Genomic DNA, 16,497 nt, shown 5'->3' with positions numbered 1-16,497 from the left:
TGATTACCGGTGACTTAAAATCATAGTTATTACACCAGATGACAGCGAGAAGATCATTCCAATGAAATTCAAAATATTGTATTTAAGGCGAAGGCTAGAAATAAAATCCGACTACAACTCTCATGTCGCCCTGACAGACTACACCTCCGTCTTCTTTTTCTTCTTCTTAGGCAGGTCACTGTCCACTTGAGAAGCTGCCGCAGCAGCAGCAGCAGCCTTTTCAGCCTTGCGTGCCTTCTTTCTGGCTTTGCGTTCCGCTTCCGTTTCTCCATCCTCCTGCAGTTCATTGGTATTGGTCGAGTTGCAGAGATGAGAACATAAATTTGCTTACCTTAGGAGCTTCGGAACCGTTGACCTCGCTTTCTCTTCTCTTCCGTTTCTTGTCCTTGGGTTCCTCCTCCTCGACGTCCATTTGGTCATCATCATCTGACTCCTCCTTCGCCTTCTTGTCGGCTTTCTTTTTCCCGCGTTTCTCCTCTTTCGCCTTCCTCTTCTCCTCCTTCACGTCGAGAACAGCTTTCACTGCTAGCTCCAGAGGGTCGCGTTGTGCTGGAACCAAGTCCACAGCATCCGCATCCGTGTTGTATGTCTTGGTCTGACCCTTCATCTCAAAGCGTTGCGGTTGTTGATTCTTGTCTGCAAATCTTCGTACACCAGACAAATCGTTTTGATGTTCCAAGGCACGTAAGCGAGACTCCAATTTTGCGCGGTTTTCAAGCCCTATTGAAGGAGCAGTCTCTTCTGATTTTCCATCAGCGTCCGTCAATGCGTCGACACGGATTGAAAGTGCGGCTTTTGTGGCAACCATACGGGCCATCTCAATGGATGGTAATATGTCAGCCTGACGAATTCTTTGTGGTTTCGAAGTAGTGAATTACCTTGCCCTTCAGTTTTGGGGGTGCTTGGCCAATGAGGGAGGCCTATGCAATGTAAGCGAGTTGGACAGAGGAGAACGATCAGTGGCCCACATGATAGATGAGTCCGTATTTTGGGGTATCGTGCTTGGTCTTGAGGGCACGGAAAAGTGCTTTTTCTGCACCGAGAATTTGTACCGTACTAGCTGGGTGCTTCGCTAGGCTCAATAAACTTCCAGCATGTGATATAAGTCGTGCTCCAACAAGGTCGCCGACTAGTGCGGTAAGATTTGGTGCCACTGCGTTCATGCGATTCCGTAAGTACTCTGCAAGTTGCGCACGATATGCAGTTATGGATATGACTTGGTCACATAGTGCATGAATATGCTGTATATCGGTGTCAGATATCTCGGTTCCCATGGATATTTCAGCAGCGGCTTTTAGAACGGCTTCGAGATCTTCTGGCAGTATGGTTTCAAACGCTGTCGTAGCAGCATTCGTGCGGAAACCTGAACCAAACAATATCAACCAAACGGTGGGTTGAGGAAGTATGCTAAACTTACCCATTGTCCGTACAACCTTAGCATAGGCAAGGTTATCAACGATAATCTTCCCCATTTCGGGAAAATGCCATCCATACCACTCCTAGACGCTAAATGAGACTTGCAATTACTGAAATTCGATGAACTCTCCTACTTTGACTCGCATGGAATATATATTGATCTCTTTATCAAGATCATCCAGTAGTGCAATAGCTTGCACAATCATTGTGTCGACTTTATTGGGAGAGAACTTGAGTTTAAATCTGCCGGAATATGTTGCAAACACTGCTTTTCACAATTTGACTCCATAAACTCACCGTGAAAGTGAATGGCTAAGACCTAAGCTCATGGTAGCAAGATCTTTTGGGTCAAGGCCGTCAAGCAATGAGGCAATTTGACTTCGGATACCCCTCCACAAGTCACTATGATCTTCTGGTGGTGAAGGAGAAGTGACTTGAATGCTCAATTTTTTCGAGATAGAATGGGCTTGTCATAAGTGTAAGATGACATGCATGATACTGACACAGATAACGCAACACACCAAGTTTTGGGTCGACCACTACCAATGTTTCCTTCCGCTTTGCTTTCTCCACCACCTGTTCAGTTAAGAATTTCTTCAGACCCTTCCCCAGTTTACCTTCCTGCACGGCAGTAAGATCTTCTACTGCGCTCGCAGTAGACGTAAAACGGTGAAGTGCTTTTAGCTTCAACCTTGTCCATCAAACCAGGTTGAGTTGTATCCAGTACACGAACATCTTGAACGTACAATTTTGTCGCCTTCTCTGGCGTTTCGAAACTTTTATACAGATCTGCTGACTCGAGCTTGGCCGAGTCAGACAGTTTGAACAGGCAATAGCCCATCGCTGTCTCGTACAACACCAGCATTTTGAAAGAGTGGGATAACCAGAACCAATCGCAAATCTTTGCTGCAGAGCTCAATAAGAAAAACTGAAGTGTATAATTACACTAACTGGCATTTGCCGGACTACATCGGGAAATCTGTGACGGTACAAGTGTCACATCGTCGTGTCACGACTTCGCATGTCGATTTTATATTTGGCCATTTACGCTCACATAAGCTCAATGTCAGGCAAATGTCCATGTCAGATGCTTCAAGTTGACATGTGCAACTTCCCTCCCCTGGTTAGTCCGTCGGAGTAGTCTCGGTTCCAGATATCTACATAAATACCGTCCGAAACCGAGACTCCTTCGCTGCATTCAAGACATCAATCAGACATGCTTATCAGGCCAGTGGCTCTACTTGCACTAGCTCTGGGCATTGGTGCTCACAAGCAGATACCTTTCACGGATGATAAGATCCGTCATGATAACGAATCAGCTCCCAACGCTCTTCCAATTGTACCAGAAAGCCTGGCCTCTCTTACATCTGTCGACTCCTTCACAACTTTATCCCATACCCGCTTCCCTCACCACGCCGTTCGCATCAAAAGGTCAGACTTTTGCGACCCCACCGTTTCGTGAGTGCTTTGATTTGAACGAGATATGAAGATTCACGCAAAGGTTTGTTTAGTGTGTACACTGGCTATCTTGATGTCGATCAGGGAGCAAAGCACTTGTTCTTCTACTTCTTTGAAAGCCGCAGGAACCCAGAAACTGGTGCATAGTTTATTGTTTTAGCGTCCTGCATATGATGTTAATGGCATTCTCTAGATGATGTGATGATGTGGATTAATGGAGGTGTGATGTGTCGTGTCGCTAGGTTTTTTCTTCCCTTCATTACAACCCCACAGGTCCTGGGTGTTCTGCCGGGCTTGGCTTGTTATTTGAACACGGTGCGGGCATCACTCTATATGATGTGATCCATTTAAACAATCTGAACGCTAGGGCCATGTAGCATCAACGTTGACGGTTCATCTCTAAACGGTACCAACTGGAACCCGTACTCATGGAATAAGGAAGCCAATATTTTCTTCCTGGACCAACCGTAAGTTCATATGTTGGATCACTCACGTTTGTTTTTGATATTGTGAACGTAGAGTTGGGGTAGGCTACTCATACGCCGACTTTGGTGAAACAGTTGAGACGACAGAGGATGCTGCTCAGAATGTGCATGCGTTCATCACAATTTTCTTCGAGGTTTTCAAACAATTTGAGGGTAGACCATTGCACCTTGCTGGTGAATCATACGGCGTAAGTAACATATCCATGATCTTGTATGTTCTGATAATGGTGGATTCAAGGGGCGGTATCTTCCTGTTTTCGCTAGCGAAATTTATGATCAGAATGAAATTGCAAAGGCAGAGGGACGACCGACCATCAACCTTCATAGCATTCTGATCGGGAACGGTATCACTGATATCTCAACGTGAGCGAATGACTTTACTGTAGTTTCAAATTTTCTCACGAATCCTAGTTTATACCAAGGGCGTTACGAGATTGAATGCGGCATTGCTGCCTTAGAAATACCATTTCAACAAATTAGCTCTTGTGTGCGCATGAAGTCGGCGGTGGGTATTTATCCTAATTCGTTGTCCCTCAGTCTTCCGATGACGCATCTCACAGCTACCTCGGTGCCAAGCTTTGATGCGTGATGGGTGCATCGACCAATTTGATCACATGAATTGCGGTGCTGCAGTTGCCTTTTGCGACGCGCAACTTAGTACCGCAATGTGGGCAAGCGGTCAGTTGAACCAGGATTCGCTACAGATCTCCGCTAAATTGTTTTTGGATGTAAGGTCGGAATGTGTACGATGTCTCAATGGTTGGTGGTTTCTTGAAGCAGTGTGACGTAGCTTGCTTACTTCGCTTACTTCAAGACCTGTGAAGACCAAGAACTGTGCTACGCAGAAGAGGCCGTTATCCGAGGTTTCCTTGATGCGCCAGAAACGCGGAAAATACTTGGTGCTGAAAGCCCCGGTGAATTTTCTCTCTGCTCTGGTATTGTCGGGCGGAACTTTGTCTCTCACCTCGATAAGTGGGCACATCACACTCAAGACTACGTTGCGGCCCTCTTGGAGAGGAACATTAGAGTGTTGATTTATGCCGGTACTCATGACTGGCAGTGCAATTGGATTGCAAACAAGCTGTGGGTAGATAAATTAGATTGGACGGGACGTTCTGCATACGTGAAAGAGAGCTGGAGGTCTTGGCACGTTGATGGGGATCAAGCGGGTGAAACCAAGAATGCTGGCCCTCTGACATTTGCTACGGTGCTGGGTGCCGGCCATATGATAAGTCCTTCGTTACTCTGGCTCCACCATTCTGCTGACCCCTTTATACGTCCCTCATGACAAACCTGCAGAAGTACAGGCTCTAGTTTCCAGATGGCTCGCCAATCAGGCCATCTAAGTGTCAAAGACATGCACACAGCCGACACAGCCACTTAGCGCAAGTCGCTATTTTAGTATCGAGAGATCGAACCGTTGTTCTTTGTGTAGCTGCATTGAATCTAATTTGAAATTTGAAGTGTTTTTTTTTTCGATCATCCCGACGGGTAACCAAGCTATTGATGGCAACGAACGCTGCGCAGCCAAAAACAGGTCCATTGCCTGCAACAACAGCGCCCTGTAAACACAGCCAATCACCTGTGCTTGAGATAAGTCTTAAAAACATCATTCATCGTGATGGTGTATCAGTGTTGTCCACTCCTTCTGCAACCTCCGTTCATTATTCGTGGGCTTTCCCTAGAGGTATGTCTGCCGCATGGATTCGAATGAACATAACTCACGAATTGTTGCGCTATCTAGGATCCCCTATTCTATCTTAACTTGGGTTGCACAGGTGCACCTAACTATTTCCTTCATATCTTTTCTTGCACCTCTTCGTATAACTTTCATTTACGTTCGAGCTATGGTTTTCACTTCACTATACTCGCTCTGTGGCGCTGGCTTCGCCCTGCTTCAGTTGCTGGCTCCAGTCACAGCACGTCCAGTAGCACGGTCTACAAGCTCTTCCACATTACTAGCTCTTCGTGAGTGTTTCTATATCATTCTAGATCAAGCGCTCATGATAGAGCAGAGTTCGCCAACGTGTTGGAGCAGCTCGAGTCCACTTTTTATGCACAGGCTCTTCAAAAATTCAATCAGTCAGATTTCACGGCGGCAGGCTTTGCTTCGGCCCAGATTCCCTTGCAACAGTTTCAGGCTATCTTCAAAGATGAGGCCACTCACACAACTACATTACAGGTGTGTCAAATCATATGTAACATCTTTGAGTATGACGTTAACACCCACTCAGTCGGCTATTAATTCGTTGGGCGGCAAAACAGTGTCAAACTGTACATTCAACGTTGCTTCCTTGCTCACAGACGTACCCACTATGGTGGCGGCAGCGAGACTCGTCGAAAATGTTGGTGTGAGCGCCTACCTTGGTGCCCTAACCTTGATCAACGACACGGTCCTCTCCACCGCAGCTGCCACCATTATGACGGTTGAAGCGCGTCACCAAACCATTCTCAATGTGCTGGCAGGGGCCACCGCGATACCTCAGGCATTCGATGTCGCTCTGAATCCATCTGAGATTCTTGCATTGACAGGGGGGTTAATTTCTGGATGCAATCTTGGAATCCCAGGTACGTACCTAGTGTAAATGATTGTGCTCTTGTTTACCTTGAAACACCCTCGTTTAGCGAATGTTCCGCTCCGAGTGAATAATTCTGGTTCCATTCAAGCAGGAACAAAGTTGACCTTTACCTCGGCTGCACTGAACGGAACTATTCCGGTAGGGGTGTGTTGTCTACATTTCTTGGTTTGTCGCGCAACAACTTACACGTTATCTACACCAGGAACTGTCCTGTCAATTCCTCGCCGGCGGCTTCCCTGTTGCCATCTCACAACCACTATCTAACTGCAGCGTCCCGGCGAACGTAACTGGTCCTCTGTTGGTGTTTGTGACCAACAGTAGTCAGCCCCTCGCGAATAACATTCGCGATGCTGCGACTAGCACCATCGTTGCAGGTCCGACGCTCATCTTCATCGACAATCAACAGGATGCGCTGGCGATCGCAGCACGTCCTGGTCTCAACTCCACTGTGGCCCCTAGTGGCACCTCAAATCCTATAACGTCTTCCACGACAATCACTTTGACTCAAGTCACTTCGAGCAGAGCTATGAGTAGTACCGTCACTTCAACCAAGACGTCTACTTTGACTCTAGCCACTTCGAGCAAAGCTATGAGTGGTACCGTCACTTTAACCATGGCGTCTACTTCGACTCCAGCCACTCAGAGCAGAGCTGTCACTTCAACCGTGACGATAGTTCCCACCACAATCAGCAATGGTTGGACGGCTGTAACCACAACGATCTCGCCATCTGAAGCTAGTGGTATTCTCGCGAGTGCTGTGCCATCTATGAGCTCGGGATAAATGTCGAGAATTGATACGAGATGCTGGATCGAATTATATTGCTCAGATATCTAAAGTACAACAGAACAGAACAGACGACTTCAAGGACTATTGATAGGGGAGGACGATATCCATAGAGTATGAGTTGTACAACGATAGAACGTAATGCAAGGAATGGACTCAATCTTCATCACTATCCTCGCTGGATGATGTATCATCTTCATCCGCACTGAGTTGACCGCCTGCGAATTGATTGAGTGACATGGGCCGTCCAGAGACATTTGCCACTGGTTCAAGATCTGGAGACATTGCTGCCGCCAATATATCATCGTCGGATTCTTCTTCGAGTTCTGCTTCCATCTCCCGCCCGAAGGCGTCGAGATCTATCTCTTCCTCTACTGGATCATTGTGGGTGACTTCATCCCAGTCTTCTTCAGAGTCCGACTCTGCTGCTGCCGGCTTTGTGGGAAGAGCAGGAGGCACGAAAGAAGGTGTTGTCCCTGGCAAGGCTAGTCCGATTGAGACAGACGGCTTCGGACGCTTTGAAGGGCGAGCGGGGCGACCAAAATCAAGAACCTCTTCCAAGTCGGAATCTTCTTTATACGGATTGATTTCTCTTTTCGCCTTCGGCACTTCCTTGGGTTTGGGTTTAGGCTTCGGCTCGGACTCATGCTTCTTTGGAGGTGGAACGACATGACGAGACACCTTAGGTTTTGGAGGTGGCGGAGGCGGTGAAGGGGCTTTGCGAGGAGGTATTTCAATCTCCTCGCCCTCCTCTTCCTCTTCCTCCTCCTTTTGCCCCGTGACCTTCGCCAAAATATCATCGAAGTCATCCACAGCCTCACCATCAGCGTCTGAGAGCCCTAAAAGATCATGTTCCAGCTCTTTCTCCAAATCTCTTGTATCTTTCAGCTGCGCTTCGGGAGGAGTTGTTGCAGAGGCTGGAAGTCACCGAACATGAATGACGATACCCAATCAAGCACCTGGTAGACAACTTACGAGACTTTCGGGCAAAGCTGGAGCTGGAAGAAGAGACTTTCTTGTCGTATGTAAAGCCCATGAAGCACTCTACCTTTTCAAGAGTGAATGTCTGAAGTAGTGTTACAAGCTGGATCCAACAAAATACAACAGAACGGCTACTCACTCCTAATTCCTCATCATAAATTAGGACACAATCATACTCCTTCACCGGCTGTTCACCCCCCTTAAAGAGATGGTTCTCGCCCGGCTAAAAAAATCATCAAAGGAAGTTCTGAAAACTTAACACAGCATATGAGCCGTACCTGTGTGCTAGGGCGCTCTAAAGTGACACTAGTAGAGTCTTTCCCGCGTTTGACTTCCACCGTTCCAGACCTGCTGGGTTCTATTGACTCTGGCTTGAAATTATCTGCCTCGTGTCTTTCAGCACGCTGGTAAACTGACAGTAAAAGGCTTCGTACACCTGAAGGAGTAGAAATCCTTGTCAGGGAGATTAGAGCGCTTCGGTGGAGCTACGCCCTTGCGGGCTTTGAGTGCGCGCCTCAGTGAAGTTCCTATTGCTACTGTGTGTCGGCCCGTTGTGGGCATCCATTGGGTATCTGTAGTCGCCATCGCGAGTCAAGGTTTGACTAGGAAGTAAACGGAAGGTCTGTCGCTTAGGTTTGTATGAATGCTGCACTTGAAGCAGCGCTGAAGTAAGCTTGGCAGTGTTCATTGTTTCCAACTGTCCTTGTTGTTTCCCGCGTTGTGGACAACACACGGTTCGATTCAGGTGGACCCTTTAAACTAAGTTTTTACACTGCCAGTAATACAACACACTGCCCGATCACGATCAAATGTCTTAACTTGATCGCGAGCTCAGATATTACTACTTAACGACAGGCTTTGTTGATATCGTCAATTCGTCGTGTTGGTTGAAACGCTCGAGAAAGCCTGGGTGCCCCCTAGCTTGTCTATCCTTCATGGATCTTTTACCCGACGGTACGACAAGGGACACGGAGGAACAAAGATGGCCGGAATGAGTAGTGGAACAAGAATTGGGGGTATCAAGGGACTCGGCGAAATTCAGGTAAGTGAGACTCGAGGACCGCTGTATACTTGCACTGAACGCCGTCATCAGCAACTTTTGAATGACTTTCAAGTCAATAAAGTAATACGCAACGTGGTTAGCACCTTTCTGGACTCGTTGTAATCTCGCCGGTGTTGCAACGTTGTACATCCAGTTATACACATAATTTTTCATACTCAATCAGGAGGGTCGTTCATCTCGCCAAGAGGACCTGCAGTGATGCCATAAACCCAGGCCGTTTCTGAGGTATTGATCATAAGTTTCATCCATGCAATACCAGTTATTGCTGACAAGTTAGTCGATGCGCCCGTGCACCGCTTCGACAAGCCTCAGGCACTATCATGATCAGCTGAGGCCAACCAAGTGAAGGCCGTGGAATGGACCCATCAGTATCTTGTTGGAGGCTGAGGCCATCATGAATTCATCATTAAGTACCATGATGAATCCCCGTGCATTCATCAAAAGCTGTGTACGACGCGAAATGCACCTCGTGTTTCTCTTTGTGGGTGCCATTCATCTCACTCTATGCCAATGACAATTTACTTATTGCCGATTCTTTCGATAGGCCCGGGCCTAGAGTTTGTACACGTGTGACATAGGCAACTCCGATAGGCCAACAATAGCTAATGATGGAAGACCATGATGGTACGCGATGCGAACTTCATAAGGAGTGTTCCGTTTTCCTTCTAGCACTAGTACAGTGAGGCTGTGTTGAAGGGGTATGCTCCTTGTATACTCCCACTTACATACTTATCTGCACAGAAGCTACACAGTCCGAATCACATAACAGATCTAGATCTATGCCACCTGCTGGTCTCGTGTTCTTTTGTGGCTGCGCGATATATAGTACGGCGCAAACACTACTTTGCCTGGAACGGGCTTGAGCCTCAGTCAACATCAATGTCTTCCTCAACGCAGGACCTCATCCTACAACTTCACCTCGGGAACACGTTTGGGGCACTGTTTATTGGGGTCACCCTTGCAGCAATGTTAGTAACCTATCTGCCCACGAAGCTTAGTTGATTCCTGTCGTCCTAACATGTCTCACGGAATAGTCTCTTTGGTCTAAGTAACATTCAGGCTTTCGTCTACTTTCAGTCGCACAAGGGCACAGGGATATCATTCCATAAGCTAGTCGTACGTTGATGATCCTCCTCTCAGTTCAGTTGTTGATGCTACATTAGGTTGCCTGGCTTTGGTATGTACTCTTCAGTTGTCATTGTCGAGTGCGACGAGTTTGCCCTTCCCTGAAATTTTAGGATACTCGACGCTCTGCACCTGTTTTTGATAGTCCACTGTGTCTATTATTATTTAGTGGCTCACTACGCAGATATCAATGTACTAACGGAAATTGTGTGGAGCTTCAAAGTAAGTGTTGTTGGGGCCTCTGTTGTGCAGCTTCTACTATGATACTAATGGACTCGTGCAGCTTCAGATAGTTATTGATGTAAGTGGGTTTTCTTATGCACTGCGATTCGCTTACACATCCATTACAGGTGATAATTGTCTACGGGGTACATCTGTGAGTCAAAAACGTACTGTTGCCCACGACTTGATGGATTTATGTGATGCTCTTATTGGTCTATAGTCTATACTTTCATCGCATATGGATAAGTATGTGTTACTCTATGAAGCCAATGGGTTTCTACGACTAATAATGATGTATTAGTCGCCAAGGGCCGATCGAGAGTACTCCCTATAGCCGTGGTGGGTTTAAATCGATGATCACGTATCATGGCATTGATTTTAATGATGTAATATCAGGGCGTAATCATAATTTCGGGTTCAGGTGAGTTTGTCATTTGCTATTCCTCTTTACTCGATCTTAAAAAAATTCTTCAGGTGTTGCTATTGGTAAGACTCCAAAAACTCGGTACTTTTGACAATAGTCGGCTCATCATTGTAATCCAATGACAGCCCTTATTTGGGCCATGTGAGTAAAACAACCTGTTCACTAATTATATGAATCGCTGATAGCGAGTAGATATCAGTGTCATGTGTTCTCGGATCTGATTAAAATCGAGTGGGCGACATTTATGGCTTTGGGCACGATTACTTTCGTCGACTTCGTGATCGCATCATCGCTATGCTATCTCCTCGCTATTTCCCGTACTGGATTCTCTAGGTGAGGAGCGGTCTGTTCACTTGAGGGATTTGACATGTCAATATGGAGTACTTAGCACCGATTCCATGTTAACAAAGCTCATGGCTTACATTATTAACACGGGCTGTCTGACAAGGTATTCCTCCTTGGACTTCCAGGCTAGTCTACATTTTGACTCATGTTTCATGTAGCATGTGTTCACTGTCGGCTATGATTACAGTAAGCTTCCAGTGATTATACTGTCCATCTCGTCTCTGATGTTCCTACAGTGCGCAGTGATGCCGCACAACTTCATCTTCCTCGGTGTTGAATTTTTGGTGGCTAAATGTATGACCCAAAGCATTCTCGGAATGTTGTGCTGACCGCTAATCGTTTTTCAGTATACGTCAACTCGTTCCTCGCACTTCTGAACGCGCCATACTACTTGCAGCCCGCTACAGAAACCAACCATTCTGCCGAAGTCCATATGCACCACGGCATCTACCGCCCAGAACTGAACGTTATAGCGTCCCAGGGCGAAGAATTCCAGGCATCCCGGAAAAGCACGTTTAAACACCCTGGCGATGATGTTATACATCTTACTCGATCTGCCATGGTAGGTAGCTGCGTTACTGGCGACGGAAGAGTGCTGATTATTACACTTTAGTCACGTCGGCCCATTGAGGTGACGGTAGAGACGAATTCCTTCTCATCAGTGTGATGTATGAGTACTAGTATGCATGTATCATATATTATCCGGCTCTTCGCGAGATAAGACTTGTGAGTCTTTATTAGATCGTCACGCATCTGGTGTGGGGACAAGAATTTACATAGTCCATTATACTTCCATCTGTGGGTTTCATGTATTACTTTACTCAGAACTACTCAGAACTACTATGTAGTCATTCGGCATACACGGGTTTTCATGCGCTTGGAATCAACGAAACTCTCACGTGCACAACACTAGTCTAGTGACTTGCGCCACCGTGTCTCACGCCACCAAGCCACCCATATCGTTGTAGACAAAGCTTTGTTCTGGCTAACCACCTCCTTCACTAGGAGTCCTTGTGTAATTGAATACATCGAGGAATAGCATACGACTAGTCAGATTTGCGAGACGCTGAATACTCTGATATCCTCAATGCTCCACTTGGTACGAAGGTCCACCGGGCAGTCATCATAGGCGAGGAACCGATGCATCAAAGCCCACGCAATCATCGCCGCATTGTCTGTGTTGAATCTCAAACGCTGTGGACTGATCGGCGTATTGAAGCACCGACCTGTGCATAATTCTAGCAGTGGGAAACGGAGCAAGATGCGCTCATCAGAGCTGTACTCACCCAGTGCTACTCGGAGCCCACGGAAGTTAAGCACGAGAAAGAAACCCGAGCTTGAAAAAACAACCCTTCACGTAAAAGATGTTGCTGGCAACCCCACCGCTAACGACAACATCCATGACGATCATGTCTTTCAGCTTGAGCTTTTGAAGGCGCTTCGTAAGCTTAGCACAGAGTTGACGGGCTGCAGCTGCCTGGAAAGCACGAGCCAAGGCAATTTTTATGTGAACTGGATAAATCCTTCCACGAGAGAAATGTGGCGCTCTGCTGAAGATTGTGGAGATGCAAATGAAAATACAAGTTGTTCCCGGTATTAGTACAGTGAACGGTTGCATGTCGGGTAGGGATTCGAGTTTATCGTTTGTCACGCGGCAAAGCTCCTCGAGTGCTGCACCAGAACCTCTGGTTCCCCAGGACAAGTCAAGGCGCGTGCTTACTGAAACGGAATGAATGAGTGTAGTGCTCGAAGACAGTGCATGTGCAAACGATCCCGGTCGGGTAGCCATATATATTTGGAGGGCTCGTTGGAGTCCTTCAAATCCATTCCCTTCATTATCGAGTATGTAGTCCAGCTGGTCAGCCTGCGCAAAATCGAAGTCATGGTCATAGGCCAGCAAAGGATGGTGGCAGCATATTTGACGGTGCACTCAAGATTGTCGGTAGCTTGCTGGAGGAGGGTATGGGGGCAAGAGTATTGGGGTATCGCAGCAGCTCAAGGAATAATTCAAAAAAGATCACTGTGCATGCTGGTGGAGACGTGTTGATACATTACTGCAATATAAACTGATGGGAACTTACCCTTGGCATTGGTTTCCCTGTATTGCCACATATGTAGCTCTGACAGATGGTGAGCGAGATGGTGAGACCACAGTAGGTATAATCAACGAGTCCGATTGATGACACCACAGTATGGCACCTGGAATACTTGGAAAATGTGGAACTCCAGCCAATGAAATGTTGTCTGTGGGCACGATGGGCGACATGAAAGGCAGTGGGACGAAGGATTAATGAGAGGCTGACGGATGTTGATTGTGAGAGATGCTGACAGTGGAATGGCAGGAGAGGTTGATGACAGAATGGCAAGAGGTACTGACGGCAGGATACGGCGAAACCTTTGACAGACTTCACCGCTGTTGCTTCCCAAAAAAAATTCTCAAGAATTCGAAGAAGGTCAACGTCCCACAGGGTCCTACGGACATGAAACGGAGTCTGAACAATATTACTGCCACGTCTGAATCACTGCTGCAGCATAATGTTGACCTGGGACTCCATCTTTTGTGGCATCATGTCAAGCTGATCATATCGATGAGTCGATAAAGTTGAACAAGACTTTCGTACCGATACCATACTTCAGCTTCAGCGTTCACGCTGAAACTTGAGGCCAATTGGTATTGCTAAATTGAAAATTATCATCCAGCCGAGTACTCCTAGCTGTCAATGGTGTGTTCAAACTCACAACAATAATCTATTGTCCTGCATGGGAGCGTAACGAGCCCGGATATACTGTCTCTGCGAGCTGCGGCGCCGGTCGCTGAATTCAAAAACTTGAATAAAATTCACATACAAGTTTTTCGGGACACAACAGTGATGTATCGCGGAGTACAAAGGGCCCTCGAGGCCTCAAAAGCCACATCAGTGGCTCAGATACCATACCCTTTATCAACTTGATCCACCATGTCGTCTGAAAGTACTATCGCAGTAACAGCCATCTGGACAGACGATCAAAACACAATTAAAGGCGACCTCCTAGGCTCTAGCAATACGGTGGCGATGGCTGTGGGAATATTAGGAAATCACATCAGCAAACATATGACCAAGGTGTACGGCCTCGACCCTCCATTGAACCCACTCGCTATGCGAGCGAAGTACTTTCCAGGTAAGCTTTAATCCATCTCTTTCGTTTGCTGCAGAGACTGACTTATCGATCCACTTCTCTTACATAAAGATGTTCAGCCTTCAGATATGCTCAACGTCTGCCGCCCCAGTGGTTTAACAGCAATATTCAGTCCTAATTTCGAGACGACCCGTCGTATCAAGACCCAATTAGCCCAGAAGGCACAGGCAAATCAGATATCCGTGGAAACCAATACAGCGTTGGCCACTAATACCGCCACAACCTCTCAGTCAAGCACACAAGCAGCCCCATCTCGCAGATGTATGTTGTAACATTCGAATAGTCTTCGAGTACTGATTAGTTTTCGGCAGCCAGGAAAAATAAGAAACGAAATGCTGCATCGGCAGCCAATCCTGTGTCGACAGCGAATCCCGCATCGACGTCCAATCTCCCTCAGGTGACCATGGACGACCAGCTCAAGGCGATGCTAGCCTCGATGCAAAGCGAGATTGCGGAGATGCGGGGAAAGAACGAGAGGATTCTCAATGAGAATGAGAGCATTCGCAACAAGAACGAGAGAATTCTCAATGAGAATGGGGACATGCGGAATGAGATCGGGACCATGCGGAATGAGATCGAGACCATTCGCAACGAGAATGAGAGAATTCTCAATGAGAACCAGACCATTCGCAACGAGAATGAGAGAATTCTCAATGAGAACGAGACCATCCGCAACGAGAATGAGAGCATCAACAATGATCTTGCAAGCGTTCGCAATGATCTAAATGCGGCGAGAGTCAAACACAGTCAGGACGTCGAAGCACTGAAAGAAGTAAGTCATCTTTCTTTCCGGTCACTAATTCTGACAACAATCTCCTTAGGTCACCATGCTACTAGTCCCTTTGCATCTTCGCGTCCTACTCGACCTTGCGCGCAAAAAGGTTCTGGAGCACCTCGGCCACGAGACGTGGGAAGACCTCCGCGCTTCCCGCAGTGTCTATCAACTCTCAGATACCATCTGCAATGATCTCAAACGAAAGGGTGTATCATACCCCCCATCATCCGAGTCCATCTTTTTCTTATGTTCATATAATAACATCAGGAGGGCAGGAAATACAGCTGCTCACAGCGCAAAGGAGGACGACATCAGACATGCGGTGTTAACGCAGTCGCTGGAGTCCCGTGACCGAAGATGCTTGGAAAGTTTATTTACATATGCGTACAACGGGGTGCCAGTCTAGGAGTGATCATGGCATCTACTATACCACTAATATTTGTACTACATGGCTTCAACTCAAATGCACTTTGTTACGACTGTGATGATTTCATGCACGTACAAATGTCGTTGATAGCAGTGTCCGGTCGACCTTTAAGCTCGAGAAATCAAGGGGGTGACACTGCCACTGTCCCGTCAGGGTTTGTTCTATTTCTTTCGCACCTGTTCCAGCAAGGCTAAGCTCGAAGGTTCGAAATTTGAAATTCGATAGCCTGGCCCAAGTGCCAGTCCCCGACTTCAAGAAATGACGAAGGATTAGCAAACAGTCCATTGATATGGTACTTCACAAGTTTCACAATGCCATAGTATCTGAGTCTAATCATCGTCAGTTTCCAGCTGCGAGTCGAAGATGTCATGGCTCTTCGTGGCACCGTTGCCTGATCATGATGTATGCCCGGACGCAAGATGCAACTTGTGTTTCTCTTCATGTGGGTTGTCATTGATCTCACTTCGTGCCAGCATAGTTTACATATCGCCAATTCTTTCGATCATGACTAGGGTTCCGCACGGGTAACACCGCGGGTCGGAAACTCGACACCGTACCCGTACCCGCCAACACCGCACCCGCCACGGGTACGGGTACACACCGACCCGTAAACACCGTGAGGGTACACACCGACCCGTAAGCACCGCGGGTACATTAACAAGAAGAGTGTATTAACGACTAGGACAATAAAATAAGTATTGCTATTTTTCCTCGTCATCCTTCTCACCCTCAACTTCGCTTCGCTTCCGTTTCTGACTCCTTACAGAGGCTAGAAGGTCCTCCATCGCCAGAAGATCACTTCTGCCCCAGGCTCCAAGGCAGAGAAAGGCGCGAATTGTTGATGGTGCGAGTCGGTTGCGAGTAAAGTGAAGGAGCTGCCGAGCCTGTGAGAAGACACGTTCGACCGCAGTTGATGTCGCTGAGCAAGATAATAAGTACTGATTGGTTGAGAGAAGATTCAAGCGTGGCATACCTGGGACGGAGAGATAGTCTAGTACCATCCGATGTAGTGTCGGATAAGTATGGCAGTTGTCTTGCCACCATGCAAGTGGGTCCTTGGTCTTCACAGTCGGTAGTCGAAGGAACTCCTCCAGTTCGCTACTAGTAGTGCGAGACAGAGAACCAAGTGAGTAGTCGCCAAAGTCATCATCATTCTGTATAGTTGTCAATGTCAGCATATGATTAAATGTTGCACACGGACCGCATCTGCTGCAGTGTCATCAGTAGTCTCTGAAG

General features: G+C 47.1%; 7 protein-coding genes across 7 annotated transcripts; 4 read left to right on the top strand and 3 right to left on the bottom strand.

Annotated features, from left to right (window-relative positions):
* Positions 1 to 39: 39 nt before the first annotated feature.
* On the bottom strand, positions 40 to 2,339 carry F5891DRAFT_1142872 (uncharacterized protein). The gene is made up of 9 exons (XM_041364936.1): positions 2,163 to 2,339; positions 1,938 to 2,107; positions 1,714 to 1,882; positions 1,551 to 1,659; positions 1,418 to 1,499; positions 969 to 1,363; positions 879 to 920; positions 332 to 817; positions 40 to 276 (listed from the first exon to the last, which is right to left on the bottom strand). The coding sequence occupies exons 1-9, from the start codon at positions 2,279 to 2,281 to the stop codon at positions 139 to 141; spliced, it is 1,710 nt and encodes a 569-aa protein (XP_041228471.1). The 5' UTR covers positions 2,282 to 2,339; the 3' UTR covers positions 40 to 138.
* Positions 2,340 to 2,500: 161 nt separating this feature from the next.
* Positions 2,501 to 4,827, top strand: F5891DRAFT_1021724 (peptidase S10 serine carboxypeptidase). Its single transcript, XM_041361197.1, has 12 exons — positions 2,501 to 2,874; positions 2,928 to 3,013; positions 3,068 to 3,094; positions 3,148 to 3,189; positions 3,242 to 3,341; positions 3,394 to 3,547; positions 3,598 to 3,722; positions 3,771 to 3,864; positions 3,920 to 4,037; positions 4,093 to 4,118; positions 4,174 to 4,587; positions 4,637 to 4,827. The coding sequence occupies exons 1-12, from the start codon at positions 2,633 to 2,635 to the stop codon at positions 4,703 to 4,705; spliced, it is 1,497 nt and encodes a 498-aa protein (XP_041228470.1). The 5' UTR covers positions 2,501 to 2,632; the 3' UTR covers positions 4,706 to 4,827.
* Positions 4,828 to 5,206: 379 nt separating this feature from the next.
* Positions 5,207 to 6,719, top strand: F5891DRAFT_1186031 (ferritin-like domain-containing protein; the record flags this gene model as incomplete). Its single annotated transcript, XM_041366625.1, has 5 exons — positions 5,207 to 5,327; positions 5,375 to 5,541; positions 5,594 to 5,927; positions 5,985 to 6,082; positions 6,141 to 6,719. 5 exons carry the CDS (start codon positions 5,207 to 5,209, stop codon positions 6,717 to 6,719), a joined length of 1,299 nt encoding a protein of 432 aa, XP_041228469.1.
* A 79-nt stretch (positions 6,720 to 6,798) lies between these two features.
* On the bottom strand, positions 6,799 to 8,384 carry F5891DRAFT_132960 (RNA polymerase II transcription elongation factor-domain-containing protein). The gene is made up of 5 exons (XM_041370613.1): positions 8,138 to 8,384; positions 7,982 to 8,085; positions 7,843 to 7,926; positions 7,698 to 7,788; positions 6,799 to 7,639 (listed from the first exon to the last, which is right to left on the bottom strand). The coding sequence occupies exons 1-5, from the start codon at positions 8,286 to 8,288 to the stop codon at positions 6,879 to 6,881; spliced, it is 1,191 nt and encodes a 396-aa protein (XP_041228468.1). The 5' UTR covers positions 8,289 to 8,384; the 3' UTR covers positions 6,799 to 6,878.
* A 1,261-nt stretch (positions 8,385 to 9,645) lies between these two features.
* F5891DRAFT_1186029 (uncharacterized protein) lies at positions 9,646 to 11,549 on the top strand (the record flags this gene model as incomplete). Its single annotated transcript, XM_041366624.1, has 17 exons — positions 9,646 to 9,734; positions 9,801 to 9,882; positions 9,930 to 9,943; positions 10,005 to 10,113; positions 10,175 to 10,192; positions 10,242 to 10,267; positions 10,334 to 10,359; positions 10,415 to 10,452; positions 10,510 to 10,534; positions 10,588 to 10,599; positions 10,663 to 10,678; positions 10,730 to 10,870; positions 10,926 to 10,985; positions 11,041 to 11,068; positions 11,119 to 11,176; positions 11,230 to 11,444; positions 11,496 to 11,549. 17 exons carry the CDS (start codon positions 9,646 to 9,648, stop codon positions 11,547 to 11,549), a joined length of 1,011 nt encoding a protein of 336 aa, XP_041228467.1.
* Positions 11,550 to 11,956: 407 nt separating this feature from the next.
* On the bottom strand, positions 11,957 to 12,602 carry F5891DRAFT_911187 (uncharacterized protein; the record flags this gene model as incomplete). The annotated part of the gene is made up of 2 exons (XM_041373626.1): positions 11,957 to 12,148; positions 12,240 to 12,602. Coding segments are annotated over 2 exons (555 nt in total), but the record flags the coding sequence as incomplete, so codon positions are not given.
* Positions 12,603 to 13,746: 1,144 nt separating this feature from the next.
* Positions 13,747 to 15,327, top strand: F5891DRAFT_1021707 (uncharacterized protein). The gene is made up of 4 exons (XM_041361196.1): positions 13,747 to 14,041; positions 14,111 to 14,320; positions 14,371 to 14,831; positions 14,881 to 15,327. The coding sequence occupies exons 1-4, from the start codon at positions 13,840 to 13,842 to the stop codon at positions 15,238 to 15,240; spliced, it is 1,233 nt and encodes a 410-aa protein (XP_041228465.1). The 5' UTR covers positions 13,747 to 13,839; the 3' UTR covers positions 15,241 to 15,327.
* The last annotated feature ends 1,170 nt before the right edge of the window (positions 15,328 to 16,497 follow it).

The sequence above is a fragment of the Suillus fuscotomentosus genome (assembly GCF_016647785.1).
Source record: "Suillus fuscotomentosus strain FC203 chromosome Unknown F5891scaffold_15, whole genome shotgun sequence".
Lineage (NCBI taxonomy): Eukaryota > Fungi > Basidiomycota > Agaricomycetes > Boletales > Suillaceae > Suillus > Suillus fuscotomentosus.
Note: the sequence above shows the minus strand (reverse complement) of the source record. Positions and strands in the feature narration are given on the sequence as shown.

Coding starts and splice junctions, on each gene's coding strand:
- F5891DRAFT_1142872 (XM_041364936.1), bottom strand. CDS start 2,281: ATGCTGGTGTTGTACGAGACAGCGATGGGCTATTGCCTGTTCAAACTG. Junction 1,500..1,550: donor TATATTCCATGCGAGTCAAA/GTAGGAGAGTTC, acceptor TTTAGCGTCTAG/GAGTGGTATGGATGGCATTT. Junction 1,364..1,417: donor TAAGGTTGTACGGACAATGG/GTAAGTTTAGCA, acceptor TGTTTGGTTCAG/GTTTCCGCACGAATGCTGCT.
- F5891DRAFT_1021724 (XM_041361197.1), top strand. CDS start 2,633: ATGCTTATCAGGCCAGTGGCTCTACTTGCACTAGCTCTGGGCATTGGT. Junction 2,875..2,927: donor TTTTGCGACCCCACCGTTTC/GTGAGTGCTTTG, acceptor AGGTTTGTTTAG/TGTGTACACTGGCTATCTTG. Junction 4,588..4,636: donor TGCTGGGTGCCGGCCATATG/ATAAGTCCTTCG, acceptor ACCCCTTTATAC/GTCCCTCATGACAAACCTGC.
- F5891DRAFT_132960 (XM_041370613.1), bottom strand. CDS start 8,288: ATGGCGACTACAGATACCCAATGGATGCCCACAACGGGCCGACACACA. Junction 7,927..7,981: donor TAGAGCGCCCTAGCACACAG/GTACGGCTCATA, acceptor TGATTTTTTTAG/CCGGGCGAGAACCATCTCTT. Junction 7,640..7,697: donor CAGCTTTGCCCGAAAGTCTC/GTAAGTTGTCTA, acceptor GGTGACTTCCAG/CCTCTGCAACAACTCCTCCC.
- F5891DRAFT_1021707 (XM_041361196.1), top strand. CDS start 13,840: ATGTCGTCTGAAAGTACTATCGCAGTAACAGCCATCTGGACAGACGAT. Junction 14,042..14,110: donor GCGAGCGAAGTACTTTCCAG/GTAAGCTTTAAT, acceptor TCTTACATAAAG/ATGTTCAGCCTTCAGATATG. Junction 14,321..14,370: donor AGCAGCCCCATCTCGCAGAT/GTATGTTGTAAC, acceptor AGTTTTCGGCAG/CCAGGAAAAATAAGAAACGA.